Raw genomic sequence first — 20,386 nt, 5'->3', positions numbered from 1 at the left:
GCTGCCCTCTTCTCTGCACCACTTTATGCAACTGCAGTTTACGCCACTGCAATCTATGCTACTGCACTCTACTACTCTGCTCTTCTCTGCACCACTCTACTTCTGCCACTGCACTCGACTCTACACTGCTGCACTCTCCACCACTGCACTCAACTGTGCACCATTCTAATGTAGACCACTGCACTCTACTCTACACCCACCTATGCCACTCTACTCTACACCACTCTACTCTACTGTAATCAGCTCTGCACCATTCTTTTCTATGCCACTCCACGCCACTGTACTCTGCACCACTCTACTGTGTCACTGCACTCTACACCACTGCACTCTGTGCAGCACCACTCTGTGCCTCTGCACCACTCTACACCACTCTAATGTGCCACTGTACTCTACATCACTGTTCTCTACACCACTCTAATCTACTCTGCACCACTGCACTTTGCCCCACTGCAGTCTATTCTGCGCCAGTCTACTGTAGGCCACTGCACTCCACGGCATTCTACTCTGCACCCTTCTGTGCCACTGTACTCTACTCTGCACCACTTAACTCTGTGCCACCTTAATCTACTCTGCATCGCTGCACTCTACACCACTATACTCTGGGCCACTGCATTCTACTCTTTGCCACTGCATTCTACGGCACTGCACTCTATTCTATGCTCCTGCACTCTACTCTGCACCAATCTACTCCAGTACACTCTATGCCTCTGCACACTGCTCTGCACCATTCTACTCCACTGTACTCTGCACCACTGCCCTGTATGCCACTCTACACTATTCTGCCTCACTCTATGCCACTTCACTCTACTCTGCACCACTTTACGCTACTGCACTCTACTCTGCACCCCTCTAAGCCTGTGCATTCTACTCTGCACCACCCCACCCCCTCTACTCTTCATCACTGTGCCACTGCACTCGAGCAGGGTTAACCAATTCCATCTTATAGGTTTCCATCTTTGGTGCGAAATCAATACGGTGTCCACATGGTTCCTATGACGACAAAGGCGGTAACAGTAGTGTTAGAATTGAGACTGCATTTCCATTTTATTGCTGCAGGGCCCATACACAGAAGGGGTGCTTACGTTCATAGTTAACCCAGAGCACCCAGCCAATGGTACACTCTTCTTCCATGAATTTCTTTGGAATTGCACCTTATGCAACACGTGGCTTTACTGTTAAGGACATTAACTTCAGTTCTTTTCTGTGACACTGTTATGGATGTTAAACTTCACGTTTACGCAGTCCTGTTGTCTATGATCATATTGCATAAACATGCTCCAGTTTCAGAACGAGCAGTGAATCCATTTTGGAATGTTTCCCTGGCATGCCCGGTGCACTTCTGTACTGCAGAAGCTGAAAGGGATCCAGGACTATTGCTGGATCCAAGGGAGGGCTCATTCATATGAGGGTAAGTTCCCCCCTAGAAAGCAAGGTATTCCTGGCTTCCGACTGTGCTGTGCAAGTAGAGTACTTACTTAGTGGGCTGTGCTTTTCTCCCTGGATTATCACAGATTTGACATCACTCCAATTTCTGCTGCTCCACAAGCGTGCCCAGCAATTATTTCTAAGTTCATATTTCTGTACTGGGCCAAACAGTGTATTCTAAATTCAGACAGTCATCTAGAAGGCCATGTGAAGATTGAACGCCTGCTCAGTATATGTGGAGCTTATGGATTTATTTTTTTATCTTTCCTATGTTTTCTTTTTTCTGCCATCAAGCCACAGTTCCCATCTATCAACCTTCCAAACATACCCCTGTGGGTTGACTCGTTCACCTCTACTCTAGGTCGTGGTCTTGCTAGTGGTCTTTCTGCAGTCACCCCATCCTGGCAAATTCTGGGGCCAGTGATTACATTAATCATAGATTAGTTTCTAAAATCAACAAACATCTTAAAACTAAATCCAACTAAGATCAAAGTGCTTTTAACTTCTGCAGATGCATCCTGCTGGAATAACAGTCGGTGACCACCACAAATGGCCATCCTCCTATCCCAGTCATTACAGTGTGCAACCTATATGTTTATATCAATAGTTAGCCATCTTTACCGGCACAGGGTCTTGAAAACACTCTTGAGCATTCTACTTCACATTGAGATCCATTTTCGTGATGGAGTTGTCAGTGTCCTAATCCAAGCACTGTCTGGACTTTGCAATGCTATTTTGCAGCTTCAGAGAAGCCTTTAACCTGGCAGTTGCTGATCCAAAGCATAGCAGCCTACCCGATGACTGGTTTATCAAAGCGTGATCCCATTTCTCTTCCTTTACATTTGATGAAAATTTGACCCACCTGTAGTAGAAGAATATTAAAAGGCAAGATCAGGACTCACAGGGCCATGTATCAGAATTCTCCTGATATTCTGACTTCCAAATTCCACAGGTCTGTTTTTGCCTGATCTCTTCTTGGAGCTAGACAGGCTGTCCTACCTGTTCCCAAAGCAAAACGTTTACGCTACAGAGTCGAATGTGAGTCTATATGCTGAGGGGTCTATTATTTTTAATACAGCCTTTCAAAACATGGCTGTTTATGCAGCCACCAGACATGTTACCACTTTTCGATGTTGTTCTAAGCTTTGCTCCTCTCAAAAGTCTGTTTCATGTTCCATAGAGCCATGCACTTTCAGCCTTTTAATGCTTCAAAAGTAATTTGAATATTCATAAACAATGAATGAATTAAATACTGCAGCAACCTTTCTCCTAAATGTTCATGATTCCTCCATCACACCTTGAGCCATACGTCCTTGGATTGTATATAAGAATGTTAGCGTATTGACTAGTATAGCTAGTGGTTCTTATATATGTATGCTTGTTGTTTGACTAGGCATAGACCTCATCTGTGAGAAGGACATCGACCTCGCCACACAAGTGCAGGAGCTGCTGGAGTTCCTTCACGAGAAGCAGCATGAACTGGAGCTGAACGCGGATCAGACCCACAAGCGGCTGGAACAGTGCCTACAACTCAGACACCTGCAAGCAGAGGTCAAACAGGTCAGGCATAACCTTTCGATCTTAGCCGCAATGGAACTACGGGTAGTAAGTGGAGTCAGTCAATCACCCAGTCCGTTTTTCATCTTCCACTGCCATTCTTGGCTAAGTCAATCATTGCAGTATTGATCTGTGCCTACTCGTCTCTCTTCATAATACAGTCCATGCTTTGGTAATAAATCTTCTATACATAACGAGGGTTTTGTTTACCAGTGTAAGAGGATACTGGTGCAAATATAAATACATCTCATCCCCACAGCCGACCCTCTGTCTCCTCTCACAACCTAATGTGCCTTGACGCCACCAGACCCTGAAGTCCCAAGTTTTGACTGTTGTAGTGCTCTGCTTAGCCTTCATCCTGTGATGCTATAAATCAATCTATATGGCATCAAGAGCCAAGGTGCAAGCTTTGATTTTTAGATGATATTTGATTAACCAATGTCAATAATACTCCAATTTCAATGATAACTGGAGGTCCAATCAATGACTTCCTTTCTGCCTTGATTATTTACATTTTCTCTGTCAATGCCTACCAAATTTCCTGGTGACTTAACTGTATGTCACAAAACATGTTGCTACTCGGCCTCTACTGGAATCCTGTGAATTCCAATTGTTCGTTTTGTTCTGGCTTCATTGTCTCATAATGTGTGTAAAACCAAACTGAAGTTCTCACCGTGTGTCAGATGTTCTCAAGAGCCTGCTGCTGAGCACTGAATTCAGCCATCATCTGTTTGCTGTGTTGTCCATTGACCCCTCTTTGCTTAGCATTTCTAGTTCCTTTTGTGTGTGGTGGCTTACTGCTCTGCCACGATGCTAGACCGCATCCTTTGTACAGATCTAGTAAAACCATTATTCCTACATTTTAGGAAATAATGAAAATGTGATTTATGCATCTGCACTTAAATAAACGGCCTATCATTTCGACTATTGGCATAGCGTATGATGCAAGCAAAAAGCAGCCTCTGCCCACCAGCACTAGTTCTGCCACCTAAATAAGAACACTAGTACCTGAAAACCACGTGGTCTCTCTAAGGCACTATGCTTCCAGTGACATGAATTTACCTGACAATTTTCTCAATTGGAACGTGGTGACCCAGCGGATGATGAGCCTGTTGCATCAATTCAGTGCTTTTTACTGAAGGTGAACATCCCAAGCATTCCGATTTACAGTTTCAGCTAGTTGCGCATAATGTTTCTTTTCTTTTTTTCTAGATCCATATTGGTGTTATTTCTATGGGCACATTTCTGTGTGCCGGTGTTCAGGACGCCCTCGTTCATCATGCCCTGTTAACAAGGAACATGAGTACAGCTAATTGTTCTAAACAGAGTATAATTGGAGCTTGTAATGGTGGTTATCTTTTGTATTATCCTCATGGGAGCCTCTTCATGCCATAGCTTATGTGAAACACTGAGCACGGGCCTATTTCCATTCACCTGGGGCCTGATTTTGATTTTGTGGACAGGTTGCTCCATCACAAACATGACAGATATCCCTTATTGCAAGTGTTGTAGGACATTATCCGCTTTGTACTAAGGTGGATGGGGTATCCGTTTGTGACGAAGCAACCCATGTGCTAAACTCTAAATCAGTCTGTACATGTCCTCACTTTGTTTTTATCTTTATTAGTTAACATGGGTAGTTCTCATACTTGACTGGAAAAATGCATGTGGCATTATATTATGTACAGTAAAATCATGCTGCTACAATCTTGCCTTAACTGTATGTTGCAAGAGCCACTCTGGAGTCCTGCCTGTTGTAATAGACATGTACTGTCAACATATATTCACAGTCGGGGAGTTGTCTGTTTGGTGGATTTCTTGCTGGTAAATATAATACTTTAACGTGGTCTTGGTGCTGTGCTATGAGCGAAGATGCTCAAGACTACTACTTTGGGCAGTCTTATTCAGATTTGATAGACCTTTAGAACTTTTGAGTGTAATAATTTGTGTGATTGGCCAGCTTTTACCTGTCATACAGCACATCATTCTGCCTTGATTGCAAGCTAAAAAGTTATTGAGTACACCAAAGTACAGGCCTTTTTTTCTAAAATAGACAGTTTCTGAAAGGGGACATTTTGCGAAAGAGAGAGTGTGTCTAGTTATGATGCATGTGATATTGCCTGCTTTAGAAGGTGAAGGAGATAGAGGAGGGAAGATTGCCCAAATGATAATTAATTTGAGGTTTAGTTGGATAAATGTGGACAAGATGATTTCAGCATTTGTGGCACATCAACAAGCCGTCTAGCCCTTCGCAGGACCCTTTGAAAGAAGTCAGTTGATGCGAAAAGGCCCTTGGATGTGCAAAAGACACATCGGAAATAATAGCACTCGTTTCAAGAAAGATGTTTATCTGCAACATGCTGGATAAAAGGCACACGGTATGGAATGTGCAATAGCATAATCTCACCAAAATCACTGGTGTGGGGGGAAATTACATGCCCACAAGATGAAATCAGAGGAGACTTAAACCGCACATTTAACCCAGATGATTGCACTTTTTGTGAAAACTCGAGACTCCAGAATCTTTGACAACGGTGATTGAAAGCAGGCAGCAATATCCCGCCAAAAAGGCTAAATGCATTCTTACGTTTCAAATCTTAGTAATCAGATTTATTAATTTACAGAAGTTACTAAGAGGTCCTCAAGGGTTGTCCTAGCGACAGAGGGAAAAGCAGTCGTCACCTTTAGATAAAATTTAAATAACATTGTAGAAACCGGTCCTTTAGCATAAATTCCACTCGTTTGATATTCTGTTTCATACTTCGAAGCATCATGTACAGTAGGTTAGTCCACCCACTTTGATGCCATTTTGAAATGAGTAAAAACGGAGATCAGTAACTTTGTCATTGTTAATGTGATCTTGGCTCTGCTGCTGTCGCTGCCCGTCCTTTCTGATTTGTAAAGTTAATCTTTCCCTGCCTTACCGCCTGCAAAAAGACGTGTTGGTGCGGTGAGTCTCCTACCCCCCTCATTCTTTTTTTTATAGAAACATAAACGCACAAACAAGAGTTTGTCTGGACCGTCTTGTTCAGACAGAACCTCAAGCGGGTGGATTTGAATGGTAGACGATTTGTTTCAGAGGTGTAAGCGATGCTGGCAGCCTCTGTCATCCAAGCTTGCTGCATTTCCTGAAAGTAAAAGCGAAATATTGAAGTAAGAGGATAACACATTCTTTTATAAGAGAGAAATTAGGAAAGCTAATCCTCGCCTTCATGCCACAACTAACCTCCTGGATCAAGCAGAAACCTTTTATATGTACTTTGCATGTCGATTTTTACTACACATTGATTATCCCTGTTTTTGTCCACAAATCTGAGATCAAGCCTGTACAGAGGCCCATTTTATATTTTGCAAATGTGGCTCTTTCATAGTGATCTGTCTCATATTGTAGCTTTGGCTTCTCAAGGCATTCATATGAATGACGGTGTTTCAAATGGCAAATTCTAAAGGTTTGTGGACTCTAGAAAGAATAATGAGATCACTCTTCTGAAGTTTGGATTGATTTGAGCTTCATAAAGAAGCTATTTGGCAACCAGAGGCAAAGCTACATGTGGACTTCCATAGTTGGAGTGGAAATATTGGTGCATGCTCTAATGAAAAATCTGTCCTGGTGAATGGCAGACACTACCAATACAGCTGAAACATGCTGGAAACATTAGGTTGATAACCTGATTAAATAAGTGCTAGAAACCTCTAACTATAGTTAATGAAAATGCTATAGTCTGTTCCACCCATACCTGCCCAACTTCCTCCAGTAATTTTCATTACATGGAAACACCAGATCCCAAGGTGAAGGGGATCTTTTTATTTGTACCCTGGATCACCACAGGACTGTGGGGGTAATCACCCTATGAAGGCCAAGACACAGTGCGTCTGCTTTTAAGATTTTACACCCACAAAATAACAATACTTCTCACTGTTGTTACCATCACATGAATTTAAAGATTAACCATATATGTGAACCAGAAGATGAGTTAAAGAAGCGACCTCTACAGAATCCATTTAGAGTGATGTGTGATATTGAGAAAGTTTAACCTTTCTGAGCTATTCTGCACTTTGAATTTCTGGTGTAACAGCTTGTAACAAAGTGTTTAAGTTCAACACTTTAAACATATCGTGTAGGGATTAAATTGTGGTTGCTTGTGGCCTGCTGTCTGTAACAAAACAGATATATGTGCTGACTTTACCTTAAAATTTAGGCACCATGGAGCACAAGATGTAAGCAAATGACAATTCAGCAGCATCAAAATTAAAAGAAAAGGCTTTAAAAAAAAAAAGAATCAAAAGAAAAGATTTGGCCATACCGAGAATGCCCTTTTAAATGTATACAGGGGAAAGAAGTCAAACAAAAACACACTCGAAGTGTAGACCATGATGATGGAATCCTTACCTAAATGCCAAGGAGCCAACTTGCGCCTGTGCTGTTCGTCTCCAGGCGTTTTATTAGGCACTTGGGGACACTTCAAATGTTTCCATCGATTGAGATAGGACCAGTACTGATTTATATGCAAAGCTGCTCAGTTAAAATAATTTCTTATGGTAATCATTGCAAAATTATTAACTCCCCGTGCCAACTCTAGTCCACAACACTGAGGGCAGCTGTATCTACTTGAGGCTGCTGAAGCATATTGTATTGATTTCAGTGTGGCTGGCATTTAGATGCAGGCAGTTCATTTAATCAGTATCGATCAGGTGTGCTTGTTTTACATGCTGAATACCCTGGTATATTTAAGCCTGCAATATTGGACGGTAAACCCATTATTTGTTCAAAATGTCCAAAACGAAGATCTAAACGGCCATTTTTTAGGTCTCGCCTGTCCAGCGCATGCGCTGGTCTGGCGAGACTATTTGTGTGGGCTCAAAAAATGCTACCATGGCCAGCCAAGAGCTACAGTGCATGTGCGCGGGCACGCGCTTAGGAGCAGAGGCTGGCAAACCTCGTCATGCTCATTAAGCGCCCGCGATCGCTTTCGCCCGCGATCGCTTTCGCCCGTGATCGCTTTCGCCCGGGATCACTTTCGCGGCGCCCCTTTGATGTTCTCGTTCAAAGAACATCAAAGAACATGTTGTGTTAATGCTTTGCTGCGCCCGTTTGACTTACAATGCGCTTTCTCTTTCCACAAACTCGATGTTTGTGTTCCTTTATTTTGAGATGCTTCTAGTATTACTGTTTTGTGACTTAAAGAACATTAAGGAAATGTTACTGTGAAACTGGACAACGTTCACAGTGTTTATTTCTGATCACAGCGGCTGCTTCATGTCCGTTGCACCATTCAGGGAGTCCTTTTCGTTGGCGCTTTCATGAGGACATGATGAGGAAGCTGGAAACTTTTGGCACAGTCTCTTTAAAAGCACAGCATGTTGGCGACTGGTTAATCGATTAGACCTATGTAGCGCTTTAGATCTCAAAGCGCTATGTTGGGTGCAGCAGTTACAACTCATGAAATATGGGGTGCAACTCACAAGGAGGGGGCAGGTTTGAGTGCACATTGGCTGCAATCGAACTCTTAAGATGATGGGCTGTGTGTATCCATTATCAGCACTCAGTCTTCGCTAAGTGATCTTGTTTGTTTTGTTGTTGTGTTAATGCTGTGCTGCGCCCGTTTGACTTACAACGTGCTTTCTCTTTCCACAAACTCGATGTTTGTGTTCCTTTATTTTGAGATGCTTTTAGTATTACTGTCACACACACAACCACAACCACACACACAAACACAGCCACACGCACAGCCACACGCACAACCACACACAACCACACATACAACCACACATACAACTACACACACAACCACACCCAGTACCACACAGCCACACACACAACCACACACACACAACCACACACACAGCCACACACACACTACCACACACACACACACAACCACACACACACAACCACACACACAAACCACACACACAAACCACACACACACAACCACACACACACAACCACACACACACAACCACACATACAACCACACACACAACCACACACACAACCACACACACAACTACAACCACACACACACACACAATCACACACAACCACACAACCACACTTACAACCACACACTACCACACACACTACCACACACACACACAACCACACACACACAACCACACACACAAACCACACACACACACACAACCACACACAACCACACACACACAACCACACATACAACCACACATACAACCACACACACAACCCCACACACACAACTACAACCACACACACAACCACACACAACCACACACACACACAACCACACATACCACACACACCACCACCACCACACATACCACACACATACACACAACCACACACACATAACCACACACACAACCATACACAGCCACACACACACAACCCCCCAAACAACCCCACACACACCCACACACTACCACCCGCACACTACCACCCACACACACCCACAACCACACACACCCACAACCACACACACATCCACACACACACCCCCACACACCCCCCCACACACACATACAACCACACACACAACCACACACACACACAACCACACACACCCAACCACACACACAACCACACACACACACTGCCACACACACAACCACACACACACACACACAACCAACCACACACACACATACAACCACACACACATACAACCACACACACAACCACTGTTGGAAAGGCGTTCGCCGGAGGGGGTTCGATACACGTCTTGCCCACCCCTTTGACCCACCTCTTCCCAGTAAGCCGAACCAGGCGCGCACACCCTGAGATGCACTACGAACAGAGTGACACCACACGTATTCTTTGTAGGACGATCGGTTCTTTTATCGATGATTTCAAGGGATCTTTATGATCCAAAAGGCAAGTAGTACAGCAGTAGCACAACGTACCACAAATCAGTCGGGGGGAATGGGGGTAGCGGGACAGTCTTTCAAAATAGTGTCTCTGCGAAATACCCTGCGGAAGCTCACAATCCTCGAGCTGGAGGGTGTCGTGTCCCTGGGCGATCTCTTACCGAGTCGTCCTCAAGGGGAGCGCCGCGAGTCTCTCAGCAGGCACGGGTGGTCGGAGTTCGGGAGCCGCGATTCCGTCAGCAGGGCTCAGATGGTTCAATAGCTGGGGGCCGCGAGTCACTCAGCAGGCCTAGGTGGTTCAGTGTTCGGGAGCCGCAACCTCGTCCGCAGGGCTCAGATGGTTCAATAGCAAGGGGCCGCGAGTCACTCAGCAGGCCCAGGTGACTTCAGCGTTCAGGAGCCGCGACAGCGTCAGCAGGCTCAGATGGTTCCAGGTCTTCGCTGTCCTTGTTTCTCCGGCACCCCTTGTTATACTCCGCTGGTTCTTTGAAGTCCGGAGTGCGCGCAGAGGGGGGACTGGGCTGACGGAGGGGGTTCGGCGGGATTTCCTGCTGCTCACTTCTTTGGTCTTTTCAGGTGGGTCTGGGAGGGACCCCAGACGCTCGGTAGGGGAGGCGCCTGCTCCCCAGGGGCCTGGTGGCCGATTGAGTCCTCCCGGGGAAGGCGACCCGAGGTGTGACTGGGCTGGCGCCTCTGGGTCTGGCTCGAGGGTTCCCGCTCCCTCGGTTGGGCATGCGTGGTAGGGTGTTGAGTCTGTCAGGCCTCTGGCCGGCCCGCGGATCGGGGGTGGCTGGGGCGGCCGGAGTCGGAGGTGTCGTGTCTTGAGGGTGGTTGCAGGTTGGCTGGATGATGGAGAGGGCCACGCCGTGAGGCCGGTCTCACACGCGCCCCCCCCCAGCTGAAAGGCGTGGAGAACTACCCATCCACTGGGGGGTTCTCCTCGCCGAAGCGGAAGAACCGGGACAGGCCGTCGGCGTTGGCATGATCCGTCCCGGGGCGATGTTCGACAGTGAAATTCATCCCTTGGAGAGAGATGGACCATCGTAGTAGCTTGGGGTTCTCCCCCCTCATCCGCATTAGCCACTGCAAGGGCCGGTGGTCCGTCTGTACTCGAAAATGGGTTCCGAACAAGTAGGGCCGCAGTTCCTTGAGGGCCCAGACTACGGCAAAGGTCTCTCGCTCTATAGTACTCCAACGCTGCTCTCTCGGCAGCAGCCTTCGGCTGATGAAGGCTATGGGCTGATCAATGCCCTTGTCGTCGAACTGCGAGAGCACGGCCCCGATGCCGTGTTCGGATGCGTCGGTCTGGACCACAAACTCTTGGGAGTAGTCGGGGGCCTTGAGTACGGGAGCGGTGCACATGGCGGTCTTCAAGGCGTCGAACGCCTGCTGGCACGGGGTGGTCCCCTGCACCTTCTGCGGAAGCTTTTTGGAGGTCAACTCCGTGAGGGGCCCTGCGATACTACCATAATTTTTAATGAACCTCCGGTAGTACCCCGTAAGGCCCAGGAAGGCCCGAACCTCTGTCTGCGTGGTGGGGGGCTCCCAGGACTTGATGGCGTCGATCTTCGGCTGGAGAGGGGCGACCAGGCCGCTGCCCACCTGATGCCCCAGGTAGACCACGGAACCTTGCCCGAGCTGGCATTTGCTGGCCTTCACGGTTAGTCCGGCTTGGCGCAGGGCCATTAGTACTTGTCGGCGGTGCTGGAGATGCTCGTGCCATTGAGAGCTGAATACAGCGATGTCGTCAAGGTACGCTGCGCTGAACTCCTCGTGTCCGGCCAGGACCTTGTTCACCAACCGCTGGAACGTGGCTGGGGCGTTTTTCATCCCGAACGGCATGACCCTGAAGCGGTAGTGGCCATCTGGCGTGGAGAAGGCAGAGCGCTCTTTCGCTCCTTCCGTGAGAGCAATCTGCCAGTATCCGCAGGTCAGGTCGAAAGTGCTGAGGAACCGGGCGGCCCCCAGGCGGTCGATGAGCTCGTCGGCTCGGGGAATAGGGTGAGCGTCTGCGCGGGTGACCGCATTGAGCCCCCGATAGTCCACACAGAATCTTAGTTCGGGGGCGACCCCTGGGGAAGCCGCCTTCGGGACCAGAACCACCGGGCTGGCCCAGGGGCTGTCGGAGGGTTCGATTACTCCCAGGGTGAGCATCTTCTGTACCTCGGTCTTGATGCAGGTGCGGACCCGGTCAGGCACCCGGTAGGCTCGGTGTCTCACAGGCGGGCTGTCGCCGGTGTCCACATCGTGGACACACCAGTCGGTAACCCTTGGAATGAGAGAGAAGAGGTCTGCGAATTGTCTGAGCAGCTGTTGGCAGTCGTCGGCCTGCTGGGGAGTTAGGGTGGCCGACAGTTTCACCCCCTCCACGGAACCGTCCAGTTCTTTCATGCACAGGAGATCGGGCAGGGGTTCGGTGTCTTCTTCCGCCCCATCATCGGTGGCCAGTAGCAAACTTAGTTCCGTCCTTACAAAGTGGGGCTTGAGACGGTTCACGTGGAGGACCCGGAGGGGGTTCCGTGGGGACTGTACGTCGACCAGATACGTGACCTGGCTCTTCCACTCGACCACCTTGAAGGGACCAGTCCATTTGTCTTGTAGGGCGCAGGGTTTCACCGGAGCCATGACCCAAACCTGCTGGCCCGGCTGGAACTCGACCAGGGTGGCATTCTGGTCATACCAGCGCTTCATTTCTTCTTTGCTGGCCTCGAGGTTAGCCTCTGCAAGTTCTCTAAACTTCCTCGTCTGGTTGCGGAGCACCAGGATGTAGCGGAACACATCAGGGGGTGTCCCCCGGGGGCTTGTCTCCCAGCCCTCTTTGACCAGGCTCAGGGGCCCTCGGACGGGATGTCCGTACAGCAGTTCGAAGGGGCTGAACCCCAGAGACTTTTGGGGGACTTCTCGGTATGCGAACAGGAGGCAAGGAAGGAGGACGTCCCATTTCCGGCGCAGGGGCTCTTCGAGGCCCAGGATCATTCCCTTCAGGGTTCGGTTGAAGCGTTCCACTAGGCCGTTGCCCTGGGGGTGGTAGGGGGTCGTGAACGTATACGTGACTCCGCACTGCTGCCACAGGGACTTCATGTAGCGGGATATAAAGTTAGTGCCGCGATCACTCACAACCTCGCGGGGAAATCCGACACGGGAGAAGATCCCCATGAGAGCCCGGCCCACCACGGGAGCCGTCACGGTGCGGAGGGGGATGGCCTCGGGGTAGCGGGTGGCATGGTCCACCAGGACAAGGATGAATCTGTGGCCCTGGGCGGTCTTCGGATCCAGGGGTCCCACGATGTCGATGCCGACCCGCTCGAACGGGGTACTCACAACGGGGAACGGTTGTAAGGGAGCTTTGCGTTTTCCGCCACTCTTCCCACTGCCCTGGCACGTGAGGCAGGACTTGCAGTGTGCTTCTACATTCGCTCGCATCTTGGGCCAATAGAAGTGGGTCACCAATCGCTGGTATGTCTTGTCTTGGCCTAAGTGTCCTGCCAAGGGTACATCGTGGGCCAGGCCCAGGAGGAGGCTCCGGAACCGCAGGGGTACCACCAGTACCCGTGCTGTGCCTAGCTCGGCGGACTTTTGCTCGCTGTATAGGAGGCCATTGTCCCAATAGATCCAATGGGTTCCAGTTCGGTCACCGGCGGCCTGGGCTTCTGCTTGTTGTCTTAGTCCCTCGAGGGAGGGGCAGGTGGTCTGTTCCTGGCAGAACTCTTCGCGGGAGGGCCCCCCTTCGCAGCGCCACTGGGCCAACTCGGGCAGTTCTTCGAGTTCCGTCGGGGCCTCTGGGGCGGAAGGTTCCGGTCCTTCCCCTGAGTTAGTGTCTCCTTCTCCCTCGGAAGGAGGGTTGTCTGCTTCTGGGAGGGGGTCCCGGTTCTCGGGGATAGTGTTCGGTAAGAGGGCTTCACCGCCCTTGGAGGGAGGCACTCGTGCGGTCATGGAGCGCGTGGTGGCGCAGACCCATTCGGGTAGGCCCATCATCTCCAGGTGGGCTCTTCGTTCCACTTGCCCCCACGGGGAACTCTCCAGGTCGTTGCCCAGGAGGCAGTCTACGGGCTGCGAGGTCCGGACCGCTACCTTCAGTTCTCCGTAGACCCCTCCCCACTCGAAGGGCACCAGCGCCATCTGGCAGAGGCTCTCAGAATTGTCGGAGGATACGACCGGACAGAGGGCCCCGGTTAGGATCTGGTCTTCTGAAATTAGGCTGCGGTGGACCGCGGTGACACTCGCCCCGGTGTCGCGAAGGCCCTCGACTCGGTGGCCATTGATGGTCACCCGCTGTCGGTACTTTTCTGTGTTGGCGGGCAAGGGTGTCCCGGGGACCATTTCTCGATCACCAAGGGAGACCAGGGCCATGGCCGCCGGTTCCCATTCCTCGGAGTCTTCCATCTCTTCCCCCAGAGCCACGGAGGCCATCTGCCGGGCCGTGGGGTTGGTCGTTGTGGTTCGCTGATACTGGGGACACTGTGGGTCATTGGCGTAGTGTCCGGGCTGCTGGCAGCGGAAGCAGGTGATCCTAGCTCGTGGACCTGGTCGTCCTGGGGCTCCGGTGCTTGCTGGGGACGGTGCCGAACCCGCCGCTGGTGGGCTGCTGGGGGGGCTGGTTGAGGACCCCCCGGGGAAGTCTCTTGGTCGGCCGTGGTTCCCTCCGCCCCTCTGGCGGGGGGGACCCTGACTGTGGCGGCCGTAGTCCCCCACGGGGCCCCGGGTGGCCCGGGTGTTCACCCAACGATCAGCCTCAGCGGCCAGCTTCCGAGGGTCGGTGAGTTTACTGTCCAGGAGATGCTGGCGCAGTTCTATAAAGCAATTGGCCGCTAAATGTTCCCAGGCAATCAGATCGAACAGTTCTTCGAAGGTGGAGACCTTGTTGCCCTTGATCCACCCGTCCAAGGCTCGGCTGTAAAAGTTCACGTATTCTACCCACGTGGTGCCCGGTATCTTCTTGCAATCTCGGAACCGTTGTCGGTACATTTCGGGGGTGAGTCCGTACCGGCCCACGAGGGCTTCCTTCATGTGGCTGTAGGAGTTTTTTTTTTTTTTTTTTTTTTTGTTTTTCAAAAACCTTTATTGTTCCATCGAAGAGTACACCGCTATTCAGCCAACAACCCGGAGGCAGGCAGCTAGTATACGAGGCGGAACTCCGCCCAAGCATTTGAGGTCGTACTTTCAAACGGCAATACAGCATTTTACAATGGAACAAACAAAACAGAACTAATAAAGAGCCCGAGTCGAAGGGAAGCAAACAGTAAATGATCGAAATGACATAATCATCTTCACGCTGCGCCCACAGCCCGCCCAGACAGAGCAAGCGACAGACAAACCCCCTCAGAGAACGAACCCCATATCCCAGATCACTTATGCCAGGCGGATCACCACTTACAGCACCCCACAGTCGAACTCCAACCTCGCCACGTCATTTAAGCCACGATCAGCCCGCTTGGTCATCTTCCAACGCTGTCGTACTAGCCAACCAGTCTACCAGTGGCTGCCAGATATCTACAGGCCGCGAGCGCTGCGGCAGCTGGTCCCAGTATGAGGTCAGCTGCTCCCTACAGTACACCGCCGATCTTATCCAGGCCTTCACGTTTGGCGGCATTGTCTTCTTCCAGTGTAGCGCTACCTGACGCTTAGCAAGTAATAATAAAATGGCCACAAGCCTACGTGAGGTCTTAGGCACATTTCTAACGAATCCCAATAGGGCCACAAGTGGGTCCGGCCCCAGTACCATCCCCACAATCTGCCCCACGGCATTGAAGACTGCAATCCAGAAGTCGCGTATGGGGCCACACACCCATACAAGGTGATAGAACGCGGCATCCTGCGCACCGCATCTCCAACAGCACGCATCAGACCGCAGACCCATCCTACACAATTGAATGGGCGTCCGGTAGGTCCGGTGCAGATAGTTGAAGTGTACCAACCGCAGCCTATAATTAGGGGATAGGTTTTCAAGTTGGGAGCAACAGTACTCCCACTGCTTCTCGGTAATAGATATACCCGCTTCAAGTTCCCACGCGGATCTAGAGTCAGTGTACGCAACCGGAGCCGTGCTTTGAGTAGCTCTATAGATCCGTGTGATCAGTTTGCGCGCGGAGGAGTTCGAGAGTACGTCCTCCAAGGCTGCAATCGTCGGCGGAGCCTCTGGAAACATAGGGTACCTGCCCTTGCAGGCAGACCGCAGTTGATAGTAGAGAAGAAGCTCCGAGGCCGTCGGTTCCGGCGCTGCCGCCATGTCCCGCACTGTGAGGAAGGTATCGTCCGGGTACAAGTCTCCCGCCACCTTCAGTCCGCAGGCCTGCGCCCGCCGCACCACTGCCGCGTCCGTCAATGGCCCCAATAGTGGATTATCCGCGAGGGGCATACTCGGCGCATATAAGTCATCTACGCCTGCACGTTTGGCAATGCTTGACCAGGCCCAGCGTACCATCTCAACAGTGTCAATGTCGTCTCTGGAGCGTCTGTATCTCTGATATGCCGCTGCACGAAGGGGGCAGGGGGCCGCAACATCCATCTCGATAGCCACGTGCGGCTGGTAAGGGATCGGGTGCTGCCAGTAGTGCAGATATTGGGCCTGAGCACAGTACGCATATAGCTCCATGTCCGGGGCCGCGAGTCCCCCCTGACGGAAGGGAAGTGTGAGGAGGTTCCAGGCCACTCTGGGCTGCTTACCCGCCCAGACCAGTTCAATCAAGGCGGAGCGGAGCCGGCGAAAGAACGACTTAGTGAGTGGCACGGGGATGTTTACGAATAAGTAAAGAAACTTAGGAACGACCACCATTTTAGCAATTGCTATGCGGCCCATCAGAGATAGCGGCAGCGCTTTCCAGCGCTTCACTTTGCACTCCAGCCATTCCACGGCCACCCCAAAATTGGCCAGCCATATGTCCTGTATCGATCGGCTAAACCGTATGCCCAGGTATTTAATCTCATCAGTGACCCAGTCAATCGGGAATTCCGTGTGGCATTGACTCGTACCGTCCGTCAGCGGGAACATCGCCGACTTCGACCAGTTGATATCGATACCCGTGAGGCCGCTATACCTTGTCACCTCACGCATCAGTGGGTCGAAGTTTTCCGATGGATTCATCATATATATGGTTATGTCGTCGGCGTACATAGAGACCAGCAGGCCACGCGACGTGAAGCCGATACTGCGATGAGTGTGGTGTTGGCGCAAACGAGCCGCCAGCGGCTCCGTCGCAATAGCGAACAGCAATGGCGACAAGGGGCAGCCCTGCCGAGTGCCTCTTGTTATGGGGATCGGGGAAGACGTCTGACCATTAACCCGTACCCTAGCCGTCGGGTGATTATAGATTATTCCAATACGCCTGGCAAAGGAGGGGCTGAAACCCATGCGAGTGAATAACGCCCGTAGGAATTTCCACTCTAGTGAGTCGAACGCCTTAGTGGCGTCAAGCAATGCGGCCGCGGCTTGTACCTTGGGATCCAAATAATGCAGGAGCCCAAACAGCACTCTAAGATTGTGGGAAGTGGACCGCCCCATCACAAAGCCCGACTGATCGGACAACGCTATCTGAGGCAGCATAAGTTTCAGGCGGTCAGCGAGTAGTTTCGCGTAGATTTTGGCGTCAAGATTAATTAGCGAGAGTGGGCGATATGAGTCCGGGGTAACAGGATTCTTGCCAGGTTTAAGCAGCGTAATGATGAGGGCCTCTCGCATCGAGGCAGGGAGGATGCCAACCTCCATCGCTTCCTCAAAAACATTATGCAATCGAGGGACCAGTAGGTCTGCGTATTCCTTGTAGAAGGCTGCCGTCAGCCCGTCGGGGCCTGGTGCCTTGCTGAGCGGCATAGCGGCTATAACCGCTCGAATGCCCTCCTGCGTGAAGGGGAGGTCCATATATTGTCGGGCACTATTACTGAACCACGCAAGAGCTATGGTGTCCAGGTAATCACTAATAATAGTGTCGTCAGGGGACACCTTAGAGGTGTACAAGTCCTTATAGTAGTCTGTCATCACCGCCAGTATAGCCGGAGGATCTCGAATCACTGCACCCCCCGACTCCTGTAGCTCAAGAATATGCTCCGACCCGCGTGGCGGGCGCAGCAGATTTGCTAGTGTTCGGCCAGCTCTATCACCCTCTCCGTAACGTCTGGCCTGAGAATCTTTGGACAAGAACCTGACCTCCCTCTCAGCCTCCTCTTGATACTCGGTCAGTTTCGTCCTGAAGTCTGCACTCGCACCACCAGACGGGGCTGCCACCATCGCAGCTTCAAGCTGAGCCAGTTCAGATTCCAACCTGCCGAGAGTAGCTCTAATGGAGCGCAGAACCCCAGTTTTTAGCGCCATGCAGTGACCTCTTGTCACAGCTTTACAGGCCTCCCAGAGCACGCCAGGTGAATCTACTGAGCCCTCGTTTAGTGCGAAGTATTCCTCCAGTTTTTCCCGCAAAGAGTGCTGGAAGACCTGGTCGCGCAGAGCCCGGGACGGGAACCTCCAACTAAACGGCTGAATGTACTGCGGCGGGGTGGATATCGTTAAGCAAACCGGGGCATGATCAGAAAGTGACCGCGGCAAGTGAGTCACCTCTAACACCGATGAGTGCAGATCTCTGGACAGCAGCCAGAAATCCAATCTGGACCAGGCCGCACGATGAGCTGTGATACACGTACCGGCGCGGGCCTCAGGGTGCAGTGTCCTCCAGGAGTCCACCAGCCCTGCCTCTTGCATAATATGGCCAAGCGCCTCCGACGCCCTAGGGTGATGTTCCCGAGTGGTGCCCTGCCTATCTGTAGTATCTGACAGTACCACATTATAGTCTCCTCCCCACAGTATCGCAGCAGGTCCACAGTTCCGCACCTTATGCCACAATCCCTCGTAGAAATCTGGATTATCGTCATTCGGGCCATACACATTCACCAGAATCACTCTCGCGCCGCACAGCGAACCTACCAACAGAACAAACCTGCCCCCCACGTCCCTGATTTCCTCATGCGTCCTCCAGTGAAGCCCTTTTCTGATAAGTATCGCCACCCCTCTAGAGTAGTTAGAGTAGTGAGCGTGAACTACCTCACCCCATCGGTTGTGTCTGAGCAGCTGCGCAGCATTGTCCGTCAGGTGCGTCTCCTGCAGAAGGCAAATGTCCGCACCTTTCCTAATCAGAAAGGCCTGTATCAGTCTCACTTTCCGCCTATCATTCATGCCCCGTACATTCCAGGTAATACACTTTATGCTATTCACAGCACCATACGTGTTAACAGAGTTCGGGCAAGCCTCAAGCATACACCTACCCCCCAGTCACCCGGCCAAGTCACGCCAAATCTCGAAGCAAGCATTTCCAATCCAGCGGGTCCCAATATATGAGGGCGGCAATGCCACAGCAATCTGTACGCCCGCCGACAGGGCAGGGAACCTCCACCAGGCACCAAGCAGGGAAATAGAACTCGAGCAGGCCACGGACCCGTTCCTCGTTGCATCGATTCCTGCAGCCCGTCCCTGTCAGACAACACACATCCCACCCGGCCAACTGGGCAGCCTGCCCGGTAAATGCCAGAACACCTCTTGCTAGGTGACTGTCGACATGACAGCGCGCTGTGCACAACGTGCGATTCAATAGCAGTTTTTGCCTCCTCCGACCCGGCTCTGAAACTTAAATAAAACACAACAAAAACCCCCAACCCCAGCCAAACCCCTAACCCTCCCGCTCCAACCCCCCAATCAGGTTGTGCAATGAACTCCCTGGACCCCCTCCCAACTACAACAACTGTAACTACAGTCTCTAAATGTGAACAGTGAATGGGAATCATCCCTTGAGGTACGCAGGTTGGCCACCCACAGGCCCTGTACTTGTGACAGGGCGATCGAGCGCGAGACTAGTGTACCAGCTCAAGGACCATCCCCCCCCAATCCCGCAGCCCTGCTCAGCTCCCTCATAGCATCTGAAATTGGAACCCCAGGGAATTAAACATTCTCACTATGGCCCAGCACAGCGTAGACAGGCGACACCCAGCGATTTAGCAAGAAGTATACAGGAGTAGTCATTCAACGTCACTTAGCCTGTCCCGCTGGTCCGGGTCAACTGCAGGTGTCTGAGCCTTTTGGTCCTTTAACAGTTGTTTGGCATATTTCATAGCCGCCTTCGCGTCAACAAAGAAGGACGGCTTACCGGGACCTTGGACCCGGAGTTTAGCAGGGTAGATGAGGGAGTATTTGGTGCCCGCCTGTTGAAAAAGTTTCTTCGCCGGCAAAAATTCCCTTCGAGCGGCTTGAACCTGCATCGTATAGTCCGGATATAGTGCAATGTGGTTGCCCCTGTATTGCAAGTCTGATATGTCCCTTGCCATTCGTAAGATCACGTCCCGGTCCCTATAATTCAAGATTCGTGCAATAATAGGCCGGGGCGGTGCACCGGGTTTAGGCCTGGGCCCCAGTGATCTGTGAGCCCTCTCGACCAGGAACATCGGAGACAATCCCGACCCAAACAGATCCTTACACATTTGTTCGACAAAGAGCTCCATGCTGGTTATGTCCGTCGTTTCCGCCACACCCGTGATGCGGACGTTGTTGCGCCGCGAGCGCGCCTCCAAATCCTCATTTTTCTGC

General features: G+C 51.1%; 1 protein-coding gene across 8 annotated transcripts in view; it reads left to right on the top strand.

Moving 5' to 3' along the window:
• KALRN (kalirin RhoGEF kinase) overlaps window positions 1-20,386 on the top strand; it is a 1,569,312-nt gene that overhangs the window by 973,810 nt on the left and 575,116 nt on the right. For all 8 annotated transcript variants that reach the window (XM_085647304.1, XM_085647302.1, XM_085647305.1 and 5 more), the window contains exon 15: window positions 2,819-2,985. In XM_085647304.1, the coding sequence (XP_085503430.1) occupies window positions 2,819-2,985 (167 nt within the window). The remainder of the gene's footprint in view (window positions 1-2,818; window positions 2,986-20,386) is intronic.

This window comes from Triturus cristatus, chromosome 3_2, assembly GCF_964204655.1.
Source record: "Triturus cristatus chromosome 3_2, aTriCri1.1, whole genome shotgun sequence".
Taxonomy (NCBI): domain Eukaryota; kingdom Metazoa; phylum Chordata; class Amphibia; order Caudata; family Salamandridae; genus Triturus; species Triturus cristatus.
Note: the sequence above shows the minus strand (reverse complement) of the source record. Positions and strands in the feature narration are given on the sequence as shown.